Source organism: Harpegnathos saltator, unplaced genomic scaffold (assembly GCF_003227715.2).
Source record: "Harpegnathos saltator strain DR-91 unplaced genomic scaffold, Hsal_v8.6 scaffold213, whole genome shotgun sequence".
In the NCBI taxonomy this organism is placed as follows: domain Eukaryota; kingdom Metazoa; phylum Arthropoda; class Insecta; order Hymenoptera; family Formicidae; genus Harpegnathos; species Harpegnathos saltator.
The window spans coordinates 818,869-841,250 of record NW_020229999.1 but is presented as its reverse complement, the minus strand read 5'-3'; the positions used below and the strand labels follow the sequence as shown (position 1 = coordinate 841,250).

Sequence of the window (22,382 nt, the reverse complement as noted above, 5' to 3'; positions counted from 1 at the left end):
GGACAAGCTCGCGACGGAGCAAAGAGGAGGGAATCGAGAAAGAAAGAGAGAGAAGCCACGATAGACGGACCGGACAGCTAGGGCGAAACAGAGTAAGAGAGAAAGAGAGAGACAGACTGACCGTGCGCGTGTGCGCGTCCAGTAGTGCGCCAGTGTGCGTCCGCTTGCATGTGTGCGTGGATGCGCGTGTGTGTGTGTGTGCCAGCGAGAAGCCCAAGAGAAGAGGAAGAAGCCCGTAAGTAGAAGGCGCGAGAAGAGAGAAGTGTAGTAGCGGTTATTGCGGAAGTTCGCTGCTCTCCACGTTTAAGAAAGACAGAAAGAAAGGGAAAGAGCCAGAGAGAAAGAAAAAGAGAAGAGGTGCAACGGTAGCCGCCGTCGTCTTCGCCGCCACCGCCGTCGCTACCACCACTACTACTACTACCATCATCATCATCATCATCATTATCATCATCATCATCTCACCGCCGCCACTATTCTACTACTACTACTATTACTATTACCACCACCACCACTACCACCACCACCACCGCCACCGCCACCGCCACCATCATCATCATCATCATCATCACTACCACCAGCGCACGCACGCGCCACGTACATACGTATATACGACTTACGCACGCACGCACGCACGTACGCACGCGAGCGAGCACGGTCGCGAAGCTAAGCGCGTCGTGCTTCTCTTTCTCCGCCGTCGCGCCGGTGCAATGTCTCTCGAGACACGTTCGAGCTCGGCCCTGTTCAAGCGAGCCGAACAGCTCAAGCGCTGGGAACAGTCCGAGACGAATCGCGAGCCCGCACAGCCGCGGCAAGTCGCGCGCAAGATCAAATTCTCGGCGGACTGCGTGTTCCTGGCGGCTTGCGCAGCCAGCGACAAGGAGGAGGTTGTGCGTCTGCTTCAGAAGGGAGCGGACATCAACACCGGAAATGTCGATGGCCTCACCGCGCTACACCAGGTAAGGGACGCACGATCCTGTCGTGCACTACCTCGCGACGATCTCGCCGTCTGTCCGAATTGGAACACGAGAAGTTCGCGGCCGAGCGAGCTTCGTCCCGATTTTGACAGCTTTGCTCCTGCGGGATGCTCCCCCTCTGTTCCCCCTCGGACCTTCTTCTTTCGTTCTCATCCCCCTCTCTCTCTCTTTCTCTCTCTGTGTCTCTCTCTCTGTCTCTCTCTCTGTCTCTATTTCTGTCCCTCCATCCATCTGTCTCTCTTCCCTTCCGAACGTAATCCCGCAAGATGGCTGCTACGAGGCTCCAGCTGTCTAATTCGAGTATTACTCGCGGAGATTCCGTCGCATTCGACGTGTCAATGAGAGAGACCGCTCACGGGGAAGGAAAAACGTGTAACGTAACGCAACGCGTCGATCTTGGCTCTCGATGCGACGGCGTCGAAGTACGGGCCGTCTCGCCCGGGGATTGGCACGTAATCGCCGTCGCGAGAACACGAACCAACGGCGTCTGCTCTTAACCGTTAATTACTATTTACGTGCATTAGAGAAGACACCACTGCGAGCGGTAACGCCTTGCTGTGCTGCAGCAAAAACGCTAACCTCACAACGCGAGACCTGTCGATTCACCGAGCCAATTGGCGCGGATCCTTGGAAAGAACGCTGCTCTTCTAGAGAGAGACCTCTTGTCTCCTTCTCGCTTAATTCGTTATTAATACCCGATCGATAGCGTTTCAATTCCGTGACTACAATGTCGACACACGACCGTCGCACGACCGTTGTCCGTTTTACTCGATATTCCTCGGGATTTTATCTCTCACTCGTCCCTCCCGTAACATAACTTACGCGAGCTAAGAGTACGTGAATCTGCGCTAAAATCCTGTTATATTAAATTTTATTAGGCTTCGAAAGTGTTGTTGCACCGCGCGCGTGAACGTGACACGTGAGAAAAGTATTAGAGAAATGTCAAGTGAGAGAGGTCAGAATGCTACGAGAAAGCTTTAATTTTAGGATCGCGCGTTTTAGAGACGCGTTGTTGAGGTTTCTCTCTTTAAGTATTCCGCGACTCGGCAGTTCATTGAACTACGTTGCAAAAAGATGTGTCGCTCACGGGGAGGTTTTTATCTTTTCATATTTAATTTGATAAGATAATTGCAGCTTTGCATTATTAATTTTCCGCTTCTTTGTGTTTCACAGTTTCAAGTTGGAAATTGGATTGAGCAATCAGAAGTAATTCCATTTAGTAACGCCATTTAGAAGTAATTCAGAAATTCCGAGAGATTTTTCCATATCACTCCGAGACACGTGCCTTATCTCCGTATTGTTTACGATTTTACGTCGAGAATGTTGGAATATCGAGTAATCATTGAGCCCAACATGTTCCCGTGTCACATTATTTTCAGCACAATGTGTGTGACTGCGCGCGTGCAATTCACAAACACAGGACATTTGGTTTGTCGTCAGTGAGTAATTGTATTCCTCGTTGCACGTTCGTTATATTTATTTTTAGCCTGACGAGAATTCCATCATTGTTGTGGGTTCGTTAAAACCTTGCTCTTGTCGATTAATTTTACTTTTCATCCCCGCCACAAGAAAGAGAATCAATTTTCAACGCGGAGATTTAAAAAAAAATCTGAGCTCACAAAGTGACTCCCCGAGGCACACACGGTTGTGTGGAATCGTGTGGAATCTCATCACATTCGCAACGATTTTTTTCGCGGACAGTTTTTGCGAGCACCAACCTATTTCTGGGTGTTCCTGAAAGCTGACGCAACTGGGCAATCCGGAACATCTAATACATACACGCCATAATGGTCATTACACGCACACTGTAACGAAATAATTAATGAGAGTACATTAACGAGAAGGTCGGCGCAAGAATGCTCGGCGGACGTGTGGAATATTCGTGTCGCTGTTATAAGTCAGAGATATTGTTAATTAATCCGAGAGAACAAACTCGTCGGATAGTTGATTGATTAAATTAATTGATGCTCGTAATAAAATGTCGAAGCGTATCTTCTAAAATCCGAGAAAATGCTGGTCTCAGCACAATCGCGTAGATTTGAAAAGATCGATAACGACGAGACGCTACAGCAGACTTATCAAAGACTCATTAAGCGAAATAATATATTTTCCACAGCGTGGAACGACATTGATGGTTATTTAAGCGAGAAGGAAGTTAAGGCATTTCATGGATTTGCGAAAATAGAATGTGAAAATACATCAGGCATCAAATGCTATTTATAGCTCACAGGCTGCAGCATCTGTGTTCAGTTTAAATCCTCTGTGTCTGGCAATGTTGTAATACGTGCCTGATTTTTTCTCAAGTACAAGTAATAACGGAGGTCGTCGCAGGAATTTGCATGTATCAAATGACACGGAGGGCGAGATTTACGTTTTTTAACGCACACTCTATATTCGGGGGAATCGTTCGTTTCTCGAAGCAACGGGCCGACATGGACCGCCCGTGTCGTTCATTCCGCGACACGTTTTGTTCAGCAATCTATCGTTAAAATCGTTGTCCCAAATTAGAAATATCACTCCTCGAATATGCGTTCGTACATGTTTTGTAAAACATCGTTGTAACGAATTATCCTCCTCCGTATTACGCGGAAGTGCCGACTGCGATTATGGTTTCTCGACGACGCGATGACGCAATGGAAAAATCTATTAGCGCATTTACAACATAATGCCGTCGATTCGAGCTTTGGACAGCGACCAGACTGGGCAAAATCGACGGCGGTCGATCTCGAAATACGTCCGGCTGATCGCGCGCTTTCCTCGGGCACACTCGCGCGCGCGCGCGTATATTAATACAATCGCCGTGTAACGCCGTATTCACACGACGTTATCGTAATCACCTGTGTGTAACACAGGCCTGCATCGACGATGACTTGGACATGGTGGAATTCCTGGTGGAGCAAGGGGCCGATATCAATCGCGGGGATAACGAGGGATGGACACCGCTGCACGCTACAGCGTCCTGCGGCTTCGTCTCTATTGCCAAGTGAGTGTACAACTTGGTCTTTACACCGCGATCGTGTGGAAAATTACATTTCTTCGGATCATGTGTCGTGGCCGCGAAAGATGAATCAAAGATGTTAGTCGCGCGGTCTGCCTCGCGTTGCTGTCGTCGTTGCATCAATGACGTTCAAGACATACACGTAAGAGCGTATGTTCGCTTTGCAGATACCTGATAGAACAAGGATGTAATCTGGCTGCGGTTAACAATGACGGCGAACTGGCGCTCGACATTGCAGAAAGCGACGAGATGGAGGATATGCTCCAACAGCATATAAATAAAGCAGGTTTGCATTTGCATCATGTACCTTCGCGCAGGATGTCCGAGTTGCCTGTTGCGTAAATTTTAATTATAGACTTCCGAGGAAAATATCGAAACCGGCCGCTCCTACGTGGCCGTCCGTCGCCGAAATATCTCGGAGCGGCGATGATTTTGCGAACGACGTCTAATAACTGCATAAACGGCGGAAATTAGTAGACGTCTGCTTTTCACGCGTGTGTATCGCTCCTTCCCGCGAATTATTTATAAAGTCATATTTCCGAGATTGCACGTGTACGCGCGCGTTCGCGCGTAGACTGTGCGTGAACGTTGGCTACAAACTCGCACACCGCGCTCAGACGCGGCAAATCGCGTATTGGCAAAGATGCCCTCTTCCATTGACCCCTTTTCTCGTTGCTGATATAATTTTACGTACAATGGCACTGAAATAGTCTTTTAAGTGACGCCTACTTGTGACAGGGATCACACAAATTACTCGCGTCTTGCACGTGCGAATATAATAATACTCGCACAGAGATGTACCAGGAGAAATCACCGATGTTAGAGAGACGTTTCTTGTTTTTACGACGATGTAACATAAACGAACCGAGCCAACGGAATCGAGCCGAGATCCATCGATTTCTGCTTGATTATTTAAGAACGGTGAATCGTTGGGTATGTACAGCACAATATATCTAACTTACAGGCATAGATTGCGATCAGGCTAGGAGCGAAGAGGAACGGTCAATGCTGAACGACGCGAAAGCTTGGAGATCGGGCGCACCAGGCAAAGATTCCATGCATCCTAGATCAGGAGCCACCGCACTTCACGTCGCTGCTGCCAAAGGCTACATCAAAGTCATGCAGTAAGATATCGCTTTCCGAAGCAAAATATTACCGTCGTCTCACGTACGTAATTGCGCGTATAGTGATATTTGCTTTGATATCTCTGGAATAAGTCTTAAAAATGCGCAGTTACTTACGGAATGGAGCCGATGTCTATCGGATTTATTTAAGAAATTTTACAATTTTCTGTTTTAATGAACCCACCCATGTCAAGTTTATTTATCTTTCATGTAATTGTTTCAATACTTCTGTGCAGCATATTACTACAAGCTCGATGCGATGTTAATGCACAGGACTTTGATGGATGGACACCTTTGCACGGTGCAGCACATTGGGGTCAACTGGAAGCTTGCAAACTTCTTGTTGAAAACGGCTGTGATATGGATATGAAAAATTACGCCGTAAGAATACGTTTGTTTGTCGTAATTATAAAGAGCTTAGTCTAACTTAGACTGGCTCAGGCTAGTCCAAGTTTGATCTGGACTGGTTTAAACTGACAAGTATAATTTCTAGAATAATATTTTCATCTCGGTATTTCACGTTTAGGGTCAAACTGCTTTCGATGTTGCCGATGCAGATATCCTGAAGGCTCTCGAGGAGCTGAAAGAGCAACAAGCACTTATATTGAAAGACAGCCCGCAAATAATTAATAAAAAGCAATCGTCTATACCAAAGAAACGGTACGCGATGCAAAGCAATATTGACGAATCAAACATAAAGATATCAATTTTTTACTTCAATGTACTGCTAAACGTTACAGCGTCTCAACGAACAATGAAAATGCAATAGCGGCGCAAGAATCTACGGAAATCTTTGAAGAAGAAACGCCAAACAAAGTTAAGAAGGTTGAGTTAGAGATTCAATCTGATAAAGAGGATTCCAGCACTAGTACAAACAGCGACGTCGGTAAGTTGCTCGTGTGCGTTACACCAAACATTAGATCTAATCCGCACGTTCACTTCTACTTTCTATTTTCTTCTTTTTTAAAGACGTGATTATATTAATACGAAATAACGATCTACAACTTTACACAATTTCCATATGTATTTATTTATTTTTTTTTCTTTTCTGTGAAAAGAAAGTGAAAAGAGAGAGTAATCGATGTTTTGTGAACTGCTCTTTCTCACACAAATCTATATCCTAATGTCCAGTTTTGCAAATCTAGTTGATGTACGTTAACTGTAATTTGTATTTCTCATAACATTGCTGCATGGACAGAAGCAACGCGTGAAACACACATGGAAGAGAGTGATGGTGAAGGTGAATCTGAGACTAGCTCAGAATCACACTCTTCCACTTTCTCCAATCAATCTGATAAGTCTAACCACGCGACATGTCTTACAGATGACGGTAAGTTTGATCTGTAAGACTGGTTTTTTCTTACAATACAAATTATTATATCCACTTTATTTTTTGTATTGCATGTGTTATCGGATCTTGTGTTGAGAGCATCTTAAAAGCTTACTGGATTGGTTATTGCTGTAAAAATTTAGCTCTAAAAGCTCATATTTTTATATTTTCCTTCTTCCGCATCGACCATTTTTGTAATTTTCAATTAATTATATTGCAGAGAAGAAAAATAGAGTAAACAAGGATGAAATTGCACCCCATAGTCCAGTATCTCCAGTCGAAAGTAACAAAGTTCCTAATCAGGTAAAATATCTATTCTAATAGCGGAATAATTTTTGTGTTTTATACTCTCGACTAATTTTATATATCTGTACTTTCTTTCGAGGCTCCAATATTGCCTCCAAAACAACAGACTGATAACAACGAGGAAGGCGTCGTACCATCTTGGAGACGTTCAGGTTCCTTTCGAAATAGAGTTCAAAGTACTGAAACTACTAATTCAGCATCTACAAGTAAGTTTATCGCACAATACCGCTATCTCACAATTTCGAAATCGAGCATTCAACAAATGTATGTCCCTACAATCATTTCAGAACTTGAAGATAAGGATAACAATATTAAGATATCAACGGTACCGAATAAAGTGAGTGCCGAGCCCGAAGTGGTATTACGGAGGACGCATAGTTTTGAAACGGACGAAAAGTAAGTTCAACCATAATATTTCGCTTGAACGCGGTGCGCTACATCAATTTTTACAATAATTACAAGTTCACGGCTTTTATACGTAGCAGTACGTCGTGTATATTTTTTCATATTTTTCATTCGCTAATGATATCAACCGAGTATGCTAATGCTATTAACAGCAGCGCTACAAGCTACAATCAGGATACTGTATTATATATGCATACTCCGTGTGTTCGCATTAATAAGGAGTCTTAGCATTTTTGTATCTGTAATTCGTACGTCTTCATATTATATATCATGATAAATTAGAGTGTAGAGATATGCATGGCACGGTGCATGTGATGCAGGTTTTATGAGCAGTACTTGGCATTACAAGCCCGCATCAAGGCGTTCTCGTGCCCTACCCTCCATTGCTGCAATGCAGCTACTCCTACTCACACCAATGCTACGACCCGCTCTGCATCTCTACGCGAAACACACAGGTATATCCGCATGCTTTTCATCAACGTTTACAATAGCTTTGGTTCGTAATACAAGCTACAATTATGTCGACGTTCGTCAGTAATTCTGTTTCACTTGCTCAAAACCAATAATACGATATGTAGAATGTTGTAATGTGTTATCATACTATTCATGTTATTTAAAAGTATAAATATGCGAGAACGCGAGCCATTTAGCTTGTACTTTTTTTTTTTTTTTTTCCTATACGTTCTGTGTGAATGAGCTTTCGATGTAGCTTGCTATTTGTTATTTTAACCTGAAACTTTGAAGTGCTTCAATTTAAATTGGACCATAGTGCTAATCGGATTATAAAGCGTCAGCTGTTAACAATTCTGAATAAGTTACTTTTGATAATTTTATATATATATATATAAATAATTAACTTTTATTTATTTACTTGACTGTACCATGACTTGATAGATAACTATTAATTGATGATCTCTATAAAACTGGAAGAAGATAGGGATTTATAAATTTATGTTGAGATATCTTCTTCGAGAAGAAACTTGAGAAACAAGTGTTGCTTTCCTTAGCCATGGAAATGATAATGAATATATTTTTAACTTCATTTGCTTCCAAATGTTACATTTCTTTTCAAAATCATGTATTGCTGAAGAAATTCTCAATCAAAATTATATTAATGTGCAAATTCATAAAATTCGTTATTAAAATATGTAATCGCGCCGATACAGTTTATCGTTATGTATTATTTTTTTTTTTAATTATTTATTTTATCCTCACTCTAGAAAGAAAGAAGTGAAATTAAATTTGGAATTATCAAGACTGCCACAAGGAAGCAATACACTTTCACCAACATCCGCGTCTAAAACATTGGCATCGAGTCCATTGTCATCCACCACAACAACTATCACCACTGCCACCACAACAACAAGTCCTATTCCAGTCAATCAGATTCGCAGGTAAATGAATTTTTCTATTTGGAGTCTCTCTACGATTACTACTAAATATAATTTTAAATCTAAATATATCTTAAACTTCACACCTACAAGTAACATCCTAACAATTTTTTTCGCGAAAAGGGATCGAAAGTGGATTGCAGTATTTCACTGTATCTTACGAAGCATATCTTAGAAAGTGAAACAGCCGCAAAATTTAATTTTCTACTTCTGTTCTCTGCAACGCATTGAAATTTAATTAAAATCGATTTCTCCATTCTTGAACTTTCAATTCTTTCTACATGAGTAAATGAATTTTATAAATTATTAATTTTTATAGACTGATTGTGTGTATGTGTGTATTCTCAGCAATATGTACGCGAATCTCTCGAACACTTACAACATCAGAATACATTACTACATGCACATAATTGACATCTATGTATTTATATTTTGCATTGTGCGTTATAATATTAATGTGGCTGGATAGTGTTCAACCAGTGGAAGCTGCATCTACAGTTGTATCGAATACAAATAATGCAGTAGCAGCTGCTCCTGGAACTCCTACCACACCAGGAGGGAGCAAGCTAAGTCCGGGAAATATCTTCAAGAATTTCTTCAAGTGGGTACTCACTCTGCTCGGAAGATTCTCTTGAGACACTGTGATTTTTGCGTGTCCTCGAATATTTTTTTCTTTTTTATATATATACACATATATATATATATATATATATATATAACTTTCGTTTGCTGGCAGTAGCATGGAAGTTTTGCTTTTCGCAGTGTGATTATATCTTTTTGTTTGCATTAATCTTGTTCTACATTCGAATCTAGACGATATATAGTTATCTCGTTCACAAATAACCACACGTTTCTGAATCTCACCGGGGCGCTCGCCCGCTACATGATCATTAGCCAATAAATGAGAAAGAAAAACACCGCCACGAACAAACGCACTTATTACTTCAAAGTCGTAAATTGTGATTCTGTGAGAACGCACTGTGATGTGACAGACACAACGACACAAGGCTCAGCCCACTGCAGCAAAGGCCTGTCGATATTCTGTGGAAATTTTGTCGGCTGGAGCAAAGTAGAGTATTAGGACATACTACAGCTCCGCTCCTCCCTTCGAACTTGCGATTAATCGAGGGTTCGATACGGTATTTCACTACACGGAAGAGGCCGTTCGAAGCTATAGCATAATAATTATACATTACACTAGGTATATACATTTGAAACAAAGGGGATATATTAATCGTTATTTACAGGGATATACGTGTACTCTTTGCTGTTTTATGTGAAGTTTTTTGACATTGCTTACAGATTGTGTTGAATATAATGCTTACTAAGAATTTGGTTTTCATTGCACCGATATAAAACGACTACTGACGATATCGTACACATGCCTCTCTTCGCTGCATTTTGGACGAACTGATCTTCTCTCTACCTCGTGCATTTTTTTATACATATGTACAGATCCTTCGTCCCGCCGGTGCGCGATGAGGAAAGCGAGACCCAGAGGAAAGCCCATGCGAAGAGAGTAAGGGAAACCAGACGATCTACGCAGGGCGTGACGTTGGATGAGATCAAGAGCGCGGAGCAGTTGGTGAAGAAAAAACAACAGAACAACGAATCACCGGCCCTGACGCCATCCACGCAGGTAGCGTCGAATGCCGTGAGAGATTCGTCGCCGTTATTGCCAGATATTTGAAATAAATACGCGATGTGTGAAATATTAGAAGACTCATAGCGGTCGAATAGGTAGATGGACGATTGCTCATACTGCGTGAGACTATCGCTGCAAAGTGTCTTGCGCAAGTTCTCCGTCTTAGATAGAATCAAAAGTACTACCTGTGAAGTGATATTTTTATTTTTTATTGCGTTCATACGGATGGCAATGTAGCGCGAGAATTAATATGCGACACGGAGCACACGGCGTTTTATTTATGTATTTTTTTTAATAACCCAGCCTACGACTACGGTCAGCAATACAGCTTCGATCACGGCTACGATAACGACCGCAACCTCGACTACCGTGACTGCGAATAAAGTCTCCGAGGAATCTAATTTGCCCGAGAGACGACCATCTTGGAGATTAAGGGTAGACAATGGAAGCAAGGTCTGTGTATTAAGAGAATCATTATTCACGTTTATGCTATTAAACACGCGACGAACAAAGGTTCAAGGGTACCACGTTTTTAGTGAGATCCAATCGCTGACAGATCGTCGTGCCACGTCCCGATGTGATTCATCGTGCGTGTCTTTCGATGTCAATCGCCGAATGTGCGAATCTCAATGCATCCGTAATAATACTGCTGATTTACCGTTCAGTTTCAGTTAGAAGACGCCAATAACAGACCTACTGATAACACAACGGCCTACATGAGAAGACCGTCCGGTGGAACCGGCATACCTAGACCGTCATCGGCGCCAGTCGAGACTATCGCTACCAGCAGTACAGAAACCACCATTACATTACCCCTCAGAAGATCGTTGAAGCAACCAGACGACAAAGGTAAGGATCGATAAGATAATAATAACAGTAACGAGCATTTCAGAGAGAAACACATGACGTTCCTCTCTGGAATGTTTCTCCGACTATACCCAATATACTGATGTTTGATTGCCATTCGAGACGTTGGACGTTTCAGGAGAATTCCATTCTTCACGTTTGAGTAAAGTATCGAGCGGCGAATAAGTGTTTAGTGTAAATATTATTCGACATTGCTCGACGAATATTCGACGTTGGAACTCTATGAATAAACTAAAGAAAATGTTCAATCAGTTTGTATCGCGTTGGTAGCGATTGTGTTAGTTTATCGAAGTTGATGTATGTGTATTATAGAACAAGACAAGGAGAACGATAGCAGAAACGCACAAGCCACACAGGCCGTTATTCAAAGGAGACGTCGGCCTAAAAGAAGATCGACAGGTGTGGTCCACGTGGATATGGATGTGAGTAACGATAGAATCATCTGAAACGTTATGTCGTGGTTATGTCAAAAATATTCGTTAGTATCATAGAAGAGACTATAAAATTGAGAGTAAAGTTTAGAGTCTTTTTAAGTGCTAAAAAATTACCATCGACGAAAATCTCAAACTTGATAAACGCTTTCGATAATACGTGGAAATTAAAGTACAAGTGATCGCGAGTAGAAAGTACAAAGCGCGCAGAAGTCTAAAATCGCATTTTACCTCTCGCAGGAAATCGACCCAGAAAAGCAAGATCTAACTGCTGGCGGTGACTGTGACGACTCCAAGGTCAATCACAACGAAGTAAGTCTCTTCCGGCTCAGAATACTGAAACTGTTACATGCTGTGTCAATCTCAGACACTAACACGACGTTACCTCACTGTCGCGGATATAAAGCGCTGTTTCTAGAGGGGAGAAAAAAAAAGTTACTCTGACCAAAGTAACAGAGATAGATCACGCCGGTACGAGAAACACTAGTTCGCCGCTTGATGGATGGATACCGCTGCTGATCTAAAATACATCATTCCGCCTGTCGTTCTTACCGGCCTTCGGTTTACAAGACCCTTCTGACGCCAGAGCGTCTGTCCGAATTTCGATTTACGAGTCTCTTGCCACGGGTTTAACGGAGCACGTGCCAAAAATCCAAAATTGGATAACGCGCAGTAAGAAGAATGACGCAGTGGGAAACATAACGCTCGTAAATCGGAGGGAGCAGTACGCACCCGATGAGGCACCGTCTCGTTTTGGCACCTCTCAATCCTAACGAGTTTCCCTTTCGTCGAGCTCCGATTGTTGAACAGACCGAGGTGTGCGGTCAGCCTTTTGGCTGTCCCACTGCGTCATGCGAAATTCACGACGCGAAGCAATGAGACACCGCAGAAGCTCAAAGAAAAGAGACACTCGTCTGCCGTTATATTCGTGTCGATACACTTTTTCGCGATTATTCAGTAAGCGTCGCTCCAGCGTCACTTTTTCATTCATTCCGACTCATCAGGCGGCTTTCTTAAACCGTGGCAGCTTGCTGCTTATTTTTAGCTTCTTGGAAGAATAACCTCTATTCCGTACATTCTTTGACAAAAATAGTCCAGCATTTGTTATTCTGTCACCTACATTTCGCGCGAGATGCGTTCGATGTATGAGGGAACTTAAAAAAAAAGATGATGGTGCAAGACTGACGTCAGCGCATAATTTTACTTAATTCCCGAATAAACATTCGTAGTCTTTCGCGTCCGTGGGTCTTCGGATTGACTTCGGGACCGAGAAACAACGGAGCTTAAATTATATCGGAGAAGTTAATCGCTAAATTGAGCAAAGGGGAAAAGACCAAGATGATCGTGAACACGGCCTGGCCGCGTCCGAAAGTATTCCGTCCATCCTCGGTATACAATGCGACGCTGTGACATTTAGAATCGCACGCGTGCCGTTCACTTGTTGCTCTCGTGAACGCCGCTGAAACACCTCGGTCTTTTATATATCGAGATACACAGGTCGTTAACGCTCGTCTATATAAATCTCCTCCCGCTCTCTCCCTCTCTCTGTCAGAAGAGAGGTATTACCTAATATATTATGAAACTTATATTCACCTACACACGCGCAGGCGTTGAGTCATGTGTATCTCTGGTCGGACAATCTGCGCCAACGTAAAAATAACGACATCTCGTGTCACAGCGCTTGCTAATTAACTGGTCTATATTTAAATATTTATAAGCCGTCTCGCTTATATGTTAAGGCAAATGTTAAAAGCGTGATACAAACTACACTCACACACACACACACACACATACATCTTCTCGCGTCTCAGGAACACACAACCTTGATACTTGTGTGGGTCTCTGCGCGCATTCCAAAAATAGCACATAGTAGTGATGCTTTGAAGCAGCAAACCGTCTGATGTCTTGGGTTCTCCTGCCCGGTCCCCGTCAGTCTATCATTCGCGGCCCGCGCCGTTGGACACGCGCGCCCGTCTCTCGCAACGAAAAATCAACAGCGTTTGCGCTCACGGTCCCACGGCCTGTCCCGGGAGACCGAGTGGTGAGATCTTCGTGCGAGTAAACGTTCTCTCAGTGACGGGCCTCGCGTACAAGCTGCCGATGCCGTTGGCGGAGCCGTAATAGTAAACGTTTCTCACGTGACGCAAACCATGTCTTCGTACAGAAAGGGAGCGCAGGCTAAGCCAACAACAGCTGCGGGCCTGAGAGCTCAGGCGTCAACAAATGGGCAATCAATTTTTGGAAACAGGTCACGGATCAGCGGACTGCTCGCGCTCAATCAGAACAATTACGCCAGCCTGTTAGGCGTGAAAAGCCCGAATCTCTATTCCTCCGGCTCGTCCGGCATTCTGAACAAGAGCGCGAAGAGCAGCGATCTCTTTCGCAAGAGCCCGTACACCAAGTCCACGTCGTACGACGAACGACGTGCGACGAATAGCCCGAGTTATCCGAATCTCTACACGACATATGGCGGCACGACCACCGGATACGGCGGTGTTACTCTGCCCTCTCACGTGGCTGTCAACGCGGCCTTAAATCTGACGAGTTCGTCTCCGAGCTTTAACTACTTGAATTACAACGCGAATACGCGGCCGCATCTGCAAAAGACCGAGAGCTTCAGTAGGTCAAAGATCAAGCCGAGTCTCAGTATCGGGTCGAGAAGCTCCAGCCTCCAAAGTTTAACTAGTTCCGAGGGATACGCCGTAAGCGATTGCATTTCTCGATTAGCGCGCGGTCTGCTGTTTCGACGGAACCGATCGTCGAATAATTGAAGCGTTATTCCCGCGGATGTTACTAATCATAATTCGTTCCATTCGGTGTCGTTCCATGCGAAATCTAGGTTTGATCGAAGCTGAAAATGACACTTGTTTTATTATCCTGTTTCAGAGCGGAAACGATCGTTCCAGCAGATCAAATAGATTAGGCTCGATATCCTCGATATCGTCGGAAGCATCGTCCGCGCCGATCAGAATAAAGTCCAGTAGTTCTGAAAACGGCGAGCTAGACTATAAGAAATTATACGAGGAATCTCAAGTGGAGAACGAGAGGTTAAAGGACAAACTGAAGCGCTCCGATGAGCAGCTGAAAGAGGTGAGAAGCTTGCTGGAGAAAGCGCAAACCAACCAAAATAAAGTCATCCTCTCGGAGGCGGAAAAGCGGGAGAGGCGAGCCATGGAGAGGAAACTTTCCGAAATGGAAGAAGAGCTGAAGGTAAGCCCAGATCTCTTACGTCTCTTCTTCCTTTTTTTCTTTTTATTCGCGATGTGACGAACGATTGTTTTCTGATGTGAAAGCAAAACTGAACGAACGCTTCCATGCGTCGATATTCGAATGTAATGAGAAGATTGGACACAATTATGTCTGTGATTTTATGTGTACGAACATTTATACCAGTATTTATCTATCTATTTATCTATCTACATGTTTATATATGTTCACAATTTTAGATTTTTTTTAGTTTAGTGTCATCGTCATCTCTCTTTCTCTCTTTTTTTTGTTACGTTGCTGCAACTGTTAGCGACAAGGAAAGGGCAGCGTGTCGAGAGAGATGGTCGTTCTTAATAGTTTTTTTTTTCTCTTTTTCATACGAAGACCCGAGGGCTTCGGCGCATCTATTTTGTACGCTTTTTCTTACCTGCTATTTTTCTTTTTTGGTTTCAGTGGAGCTTTTATTCTCTTCCTTATTCTGTATTTGTGATTTGTACTTGATTTTTGACACGCGTAGAGAAGGACGGCGACCATTTTCGCCAGTTCTTCTTATATTTTCCCTTGAGTTTCGCTTTCTTTTTTCTGTGTCTTTGTTTTTCGGAGAATTCCCAATATATAATTTAGCGGGGAGTCGCACGCGGGATTTTTGCTCATGAGAAACAATGAGACGCGAATTAATTATATGCTTTTGGCTATTTTGGGACTGGCGGGAACAGCGGCGGGTTTTGGGCTAATCGTTTAACTGTTTACAGCAATTGCAAAAGCTCAAAGCTGAAAATGAGAGATTGAAAGCCGAAAATCGGGCACTTACCCGCGTCGTATCCAAACTCACCAATACTAAATAGGTAAAGGACACAATGACAGCATCTGCGTCATAACGATAGACATCGTATCTCACGTACGGCATTAATTAATTAATCGATTGATTAATCGACTGATATGATTACAACTTTGTGTTCTGATCGCCAATATTAAAACTGAAACGAATTACCGCTCATCTCTTACTTATCGTACAGAACTCAGCTTTGCAAAGTACGTATCGAGAATGCGTAATGCGCGATCGTTAATCAATCTTTAATCAAACAACCGTACCAGCTTGTACTTTCATGAAAAAAAAAGAGAGATCTCAGGCCTGCTATATAACATACATACAAACACACACACACATACACACACATCATGCTCGTCTGTTTCATGCTGAATACTCTATAATCACCACTGTATACAATCGCATACATCTTATATGTGTGATACTACTAATAGCACCTCTGTCTCCGCGACGTACGCGATTCTCTCCACGTCTTTGTTCACACGTTAACGCGTACGTACGCTTTTATATAGACACGTAGACGAATCGTCGAGATCGTCGTCGAGAAAGAAAAATTCGAGATCACGTGTCATTATCGTCGCGGCTGTGATTGTTGTGATGCATGCTGCGAACAAGCCCGTGAAATAATACATCTCCGCTAAAAAACGCCGCGTGATCTTTGAACGAAAAGAGACGTAGAGACGCGTAGTCTGTCATTCGCGCGATGCGTAGGAACGACGTAGACTCTGACGACCTCGCGACTCTGGGAGAGCATTCCTCCGCATTTAAAAAGCACACACTGCTTTTTATAAGCTCGGCCACGGCAGCATCATCTCCGGCGATCAGTCACCGCTATGGCACGTGTTCGGCACATTCGAGCGAATCCATGTCACGACTTTGCAGCTGATCATTTCCTTCTCGTTTATTCATCACGATTGTAACTGTGTGTGTGAGAGTACTCGATCTTCCTCCCTTCCTGAGACACACGTTAGAAATTCGTTAAAAATCAACATCCACCACACTGTATTAACTTAGGTCTTCACCTCTCTTCTATCTCTCTTTCTTTCTCTCTATCTCTCTTTCTCAGAAAGCATGTTAAATGTTTAAACTCTGTTGCATCTTCACTGCACCCCTTACTATACTCATTGACTCATAGATCCACTCTGACAAGATGACCAAAGTTCGTGAGGTTTTGACACACATTATATATAATCCGCCTCTCTTTAACTTCTGTGTATAATAAATTACTGCATACTCATCACACAACTACTTTTTCCATGTGATACGCACTAGAGAGCTTTCGTAATCAACGATATTATTTTGTAGCGTTCTGAAAAAGTGCTCAACGCGAGAAAAGAACGTGGCGAGCGGTTTACACAGTATTAGTTGCAACTGGTAAACATTGCTTCAGAGAACATTGCTCCTCTCCCCCATCTTCCCACGAGATGCACGTGAAACGATAGGCGAGTAGTAGCGTGGAAACGGTTCTCTTACGACTTGGATGATTAACTCGCGGTTCGATTGTTACGCTAATTAAGGCTACCACGCCGCATCTTCCAAGCCGTCGAGTCTCGCGCGCTGATGGAGCCTCGCTTAGATTGCGTACAAAGGATGAATCGTCTTCCAAACACGTGCAAACTCTATTGTAAGATATATAATTGTGTGTGTGTATGTGAGACAAGTTTCACTATATACCCCCTAAGTTCAAATCTCGAATCTCTACGACCGTCTATAAATAACTCACTCCGAGATACCTACCCGTCAATCATAGTGCTCGGCATCGATTAGATGTAAACGATTGCTGTTATACGCACGAAGGATACTTGTGTGTACAAAATATATAATGGATACTCGAAGAAAAAATAAAACTTGTAATTCATCTCTGTTACATTATACGTGCAGCGTGACAAAAAGACCGTCGTAAATAGACGATACGCTTCTTGCTGATCATTCATATAATCATACTTCTTTCTGTCTCTTTCTCTCTCTCTCTCTCTCTCTCTCTCTCTCTCTCTCTCTCTCTCTCTCTCTCTTTCTCTCTCTCTCTCTCTCTCTCTCTCTCTCTCTCTCTCTCTCTCTCTCTCTCTCTCGGTTCTTTCATAGTACTCGAGTATACATCTGTTAATTTTGCGCTAGTACAATACAGTACCCGAATACTTTCTTTAACGAGTCTTTTGGTTGCAGTAATACCTGTGAGTGCCTCTTTCCGTTCTTTACATTTTTTTTCCTGTTTACTTTGTGAGCACTGATACATCATTCCGTTTATAACGGCATTATTTCTCTATACTCTCCTCTGTATAATGTTGTACGTTCTGTCGCATTAGCGCACGAGAATTAGCGAGACGTCTTCTTTTTTCTAGGTGATGGAGCAACTAAAATGCGAAAATCAGAGGCTAAAAGACGAAAACGGTGCCTTGATCAGAGTAATCAGCAAATTGTCCAAATAAATCTGTTTGTAGTCTCAACTGCACGCCGCTGCAAAATCTTAAGTTGTATCATCAACTGTGTCGAATGAATTGCTTTAACCGTCAACAGCATCAACAATTATTGCTAGTGTTCTCACGAATGCGCGCATTCATGCTATCGATGATTTTATCCTCGTGCTGGTAATTTAATTTATTATTCCGATGGTGAAATCAGTTAATTATCGCATGGCTGTGCCAAAGGCGAGAAAAGAGACGTTACTCCTATTCCTAGACTGTGAATACTTGATCATAAAAGACTTAGAAATTTTACTTCGTGGAATTAATTTTTAATGTCTTAGAGAGATGATGAATTTTATAATTCACTGAAACCATATGCCAATGTTCTTTATATAGTTGAAAAGAGAACGAAGGAAAAGAAAAAAAAACGAATTCAGGTTTACTTTATTCGATTATTAAGTAGCGACGAAGCAAAACTGTTAATCTCTACGGACAGTTTTCTTTTTTATCAAATCACGTTATCGATGTTGATTCTTTATAAGGACATTTTGTAAATACGTAACGATAGACAACGGTGATGTGGCATTTTAGTAATTGAAAGAGAGAGAGTTTTTATCCGCGAGAGCTACCCTCTAAACAGCACTGAGTGCGTATGTGAAAAAATGAGGATATCCGGAGTACATGGAATCGTAAGACGAGTCCGTTTGCATTACCGAAGCAATAAGCAATATATATATACATATAGATATCTGTTACGCTTTGACTAAATTATGCAGATGGTAAAAGGAGGATGAGTCAAAGAACATGACCCTCGATTGCTACTCAAGTGGCCTTTCTCTGAAGACTGCAATTTATAATCCTTCCATCATTGCCATTTTTTGCAGTATAAGCGGTAATCTGACGCGTACAGGATTTAAATGTTTTTAATTATTCTCTCTGTAACGATACACTTTCTTATATGATAATATCACGGATGACATGTCAAGCATACTTTTTGTATAGACACCAGGATCTTTTAATCTCCCTGAAAGTACTGAAATTGTTGTGTAACGTTTAGAACTGCGGCTGTAACTTCAGTTCGAACATTGTCGACGGTAGAATCTGTGTTATTACTTTTAACTATCTCTGTCCATTGTACGAAAATGCTGTTACCTATTATTTTCTTGTATAGCAATGCCGATAATGATTGTCCAATATGCTCTGGATGTAAAGATACTGGATAAAAGACGGATTTATAAATACTGAATAATGGAATGTGTAATTAACAGTTGGCATGTTTTTTAATGATATTATTGTAAACACAATTGTAAAAAAAAAGGATGACTCAATGTAGTTATTTCGTAATGAAATTTATTAGAAAATAATGTTCTTGTGTAAATATTTAATATACAAATTCACACGGACCTCAGCTTTATCGACCTGTTTTAGTGTAAGTCGCGTTTACGTTGACGAAATTTTTGAATATACTTGTGAAGAAGTGATAATTGCAATAGTATAATGATATAGCATAATATGTATAGTTTTTAAGTGTCTATCTTTACAATGATCGTTAACAATACGTTCGCGTTTAATTGATTCTATACATATCTAATATGAAAAAGGTAAGTAATCATAATAAAATTACTCTTATACATATATATATATCTCGAATATTTTGTTTATTGAAGAATATTGTTATTTACAACATCTTGAATTATGAAACTAATTCTGTAGTTTCATTCCGATTTCAATAACCTCTCCATAATTTTGGCAACAGCAGCCATATCTGCACACTGCTTTGTATTTCTCGCTATTTCTCCTATTAACGCCTTAAATACTTTCGTCTTACCCTTTTTATATAATGCTACAATTTTTGGATTTTTCTCAATAACTTCCAGACACATTTGCTCTAACAGTTGTTCGTCTGATATTAAAAACCAATTGTGTTCTTCAACGATCTACATAATACACAATACAGAATACATCATACAGAATAAAGTTATGTATAATAATTAAACATAACTAAATTAAAATTCGAGTCTAAACGCTGTACATATTTTTAACAAAAAAGGAAAACGGAAAATTTTACCTCTCTTGGAAGTTTGTTTGGCTCGGTTATTAAGACATCCAAAACTTTCATTGCTATTAGTAAATTAATTGACTTGTCTTGTAATAAGTCAATTACCTGGCCAATGAAGTCGTCGTGTGGTGCGCTGAAAATTTGTTAAGTGAGCATAATTTCACAGTCGAGAGATGTTATTTAGCTTAAACAAAAGGAGAAGAACCTTACCAAAATTCAATCGTCAACTTATGCTTATAAAGGAAGGTCAATAAGAAGTTGACGAGAAACTTTGCGGCTAGCTGCGGTTCGCGCCTCTCATCTTTCTGTATAATTCTATTAAATAATCGCAATAACTCGAAGTCACTCTAAAATAATACTATGTGTTAGAAGTATTCCCGTTCTTTTACCCGTTTGATCATTCATTTGGTATTTAATTTTACCATCAAAGCTACGATTGTTTCAGGCGCTATCTTGAATACGTTCTTTAATCGCAGACGTATCTGTTCCGGCAATTCAGGTAACTGTTGTCTCAATAATACAGCATCAACCAGATTGTTTTTATTCGGCAAATCTTCTCTGACGTGTATGCGCAAAGACGGCAAATTCGTCTCGGGCATAAATCGATAATCCTGCAAAGCAAGCTCACTTGTGACAGATTCAACGATGAAACAATCAAACACTACATTGAATCGAGATACTCTGTTACTTCTTTCTCTTCCTTTTCGCGCATAGGAACAGTTCTCTTCTTAACCGCGTCCCACGTGCATGTCTCGTTAGACATTTCACCGCCGGCTTCGAGAATCGAAATATGCCTATTTATTTCGTACTTGACAGCCGCCGCTACAGCGCGCACGCTGCTGATGTTCTTGATTTCTGTGCGAACACCCAAATCTCCGTCCCGATTGCTCACAGAGACGTTAGCGTCCACGCGAAATGCTCCTTCTGCAGTGGAAAAATTGTAGACCACAGCTTGTAAGAGCGACGAGTGATAATTGCAAGTAAATCATTTTTCACCTTCCATCTTGCCGCTACAAACGCCCAATAGCTGCAGAGTAAAAGCAAGCTCCTTTACAAGCGCGGCTGCTTCTTCGCCATCGACTAGGTCTGGCTCAAATACGAATTCCATCAGAGGTATTCCGGCGCGATTCAGATCGATTAAGCTCCTGCAAAGATATTAGATGAAATAACTGATTGAAATAATTAGATTTTATCTAGTTGAGACAGTCAAGAAGAGCTGATGATGTCAATAAATTAAAAGTACCTTCCTGTACTTTCGTTGTGCAAACTTTTGCCACTGTCTTGCTCCAATTGAATCTGTTTGATTTTAGAGGACTTTGAGTATGCCTTTTGCACTCTCGGGCCGGACACATAGAATTTAATCGCACCACCGACCGCTATTGGCTGCGCTTGTTGAGTAATTTGGAATCCTGCCTGAACAAAAATTACAACTGAATGAAGATAAAAATGCAAAACGATGCAAAGAGGCTATCTTGTGATATCCTTATTATTCACAGGCAAATCTGCATAAAAGTAGTGTTTCCTCTCAAACAAGGATAGCTCGTTCAGTCGACAGGACAATGCCAAGGCTGTCAGTACTGCTGACTCCACGCATTTTCTGTTCAATACCTGTGACATAAACATATCTACAATAGTGATAGTCGTCACAACGGATGGATTATTTATGAATAACTTACTGGCAGAGTCCCTGGTGTGGCACAGTCGAAAAACGTGATGCAGGAATTAAGCGGACTGACAAAGTTAGTGGATGCGTTGGAAAATAATTTCGACTTGGTCGCAATCTGAGCGTGAATCTCCAAGCCCACGCAGGATTTCCATTGCTCTCTGAATATCAAAAAAATTAATTAATTTGATTAAAACAGCTTGATATTAACGTATCACGTATTTCTGAAACGCCGATGAATTTGTTTATATTCACAAGTATATAAACATTTATCATAACCTCATTTATCATAACCTTATTGCTCACCGCGTTCTTGCATCTTCCTGAACTTTAGATGAGAGAAATCGCTGTGAGAGACTGCTACTTTGTTTTTTAATCCACTTGTGCGCGAGAATATAACGTATCTCTCTCCTTGACAACATGATTTTAAATCTTCCCTTTAACATTTAAAGGGAAAATATAGCAGAGGACGCAATCACAGCTGACCATGCACACAAGTCGGAATGATGTCATTAGGTTTTAACGCAGACAAAATTCAACGAGTCGAACCTTCGACAAAAATAATGGTAATCGGATGATTTAATGTTAAACTAATTTTAAACTGTCGTACATTTAAAAAATAAATAAATATGTCTACATAAATCAGTCAATTAAATAAAATAAATAAATGAATAAACTGATCGTCGTGAGTTATATGGAAATAAAGATACGCCTGACTTGCTGTTCATTAATATATACTACTCGATTATAA

The 22,382-nt window shown here is 41.6% G+C and overlaps 2 protein-coding genes across 9 annotated transcripts; one reads left to right on the top strand and one right to left on the bottom strand.

Moving 5' to 3' along the window:
* The first annotated feature begins 515 nt into the window (after window positions 1-515).
* Window positions 516-19,273, top strand: Mbs (Myosin binding subunit). Of its 8 annotated transcripts, XM_011156893.3 has the most exons (22): window positions 517-956; window positions 3,827-3,957; window positions 4,140-4,258; window positions 4,937-5,096; window positions 5,333-5,477; window positions 5,623-5,756; window positions 5,837-5,982; window positions 6,295-6,426; window positions 6,647-6,729; window positions 6,812-6,938; window positions 7,020-7,128; window positions 7,458-7,592; window positions 8,358-8,531; window positions 8,998-9,129; window positions 9,984-10,167; window positions 10,477-10,626; window positions 10,839-11,022; window positions 11,353-11,462; window positions 11,712-11,783; window positions 14,358-14,681; window positions 15,431-15,523; window positions 17,847-19,273. In XM_011156893.3, the coding sequence occupies exons 1-21, from the start codon at window positions 708-710 to the stop codon at window positions 15,521-15,523; spliced, it is 3,093 nt and encodes a 1,030-aa protein (XP_011155195.1). In that variant the 5' UTR covers window positions 517-707; the 3' UTR covers window positions 17,847-19,273. The 8 variants fall into 8 exon arrangements, with proteins under 8 accessions (XP_011155201.1, XP_011155195.1, XP_011155197.1 ...); XM_011156899.3 differs by lacking the exon at window positions 10,477-10,626 and having other exon boundaries at window positions 516-956; XM_011156895.3 differs by lacking the exon at window positions 6,295-6,426.
* Window positions 19,274-19,548: 275 nt separating this feature from the next.
* On the bottom strand, window positions 19,549-22,194 carry GatB (glutamyl-tRNA(Gln) amidotransferase subunit B, mitochondrial). The gene is made up of 10 exons (XM_011156892.3): window positions 21,938-22,194; window positions 21,645-21,792; window positions 21,463-21,576; window positions 21,212-21,381; window positions 20,965-21,113; window positions 20,657-20,892; window positions 20,391-20,579; window positions 20,179-20,315; window positions 19,978-20,101; window positions 19,549-19,846 (listed from the first exon to the last, which is right to left on the bottom strand). Exons 1-10 carry the CDS (start codon window positions 22,075-22,077, stop codon window positions 19,625-19,627), a joined length of 1,629 nt encoding a protein of 542 aa, XP_011155194.1. The 5' UTR covers window positions 22,078-22,194; the 3' UTR covers window positions 19,549-19,624.
* Between the last annotated feature and the right edge of the window lie 188 nt (window positions 22,195-22,382).

Excerpts from the sequence above, each read along its gene's own strand:
- Mbs (XM_011156893.3), top strand. The coding sequence starts at position 708 with ATGTCTCTCGAGACACGTTCGAGCTCGGCCCTGTTCAAGCGAGCCGAA. Across the intron at positions 11,023-11,352 it reads GAAGCAACCAGACGACAAAG|AACAAGACAAGGAGAACGAT; the intron begins GTAAGGATCGAT and ends TGTGTATTATAG. Across the intron at positions 11,463-11,711 it reads TGGTCCACGTGGATATGGAT|GAAATCGACCCAGAAAAGCA; the intron begins GTGAGTAACGAT and ends TACCTCTCGCAG.
- GatB (XM_011156892.3), bottom strand. The coding sequence starts at position 22,077 with ATGTTAAAGGGAAGATTTAAAATCATGTTGTCAAGGAGAGAGATACGT. Across the intron at positions 20,893-20,964 it reads TTGTAGCGGCAAGATGGAAG|AAGGAGCATTTCGCGTGGAC; the intron begins GTGAAAAATGAT and ends TTTCCACTGCAG. Across the intron at positions 20,580-20,656 it reads GCGAAAAGGAAGAGAAAGAA|GATTATCGATTTATGCCCGA; the intron begins GTAACAGAGTAT and ends CTTGCTTTGCAG.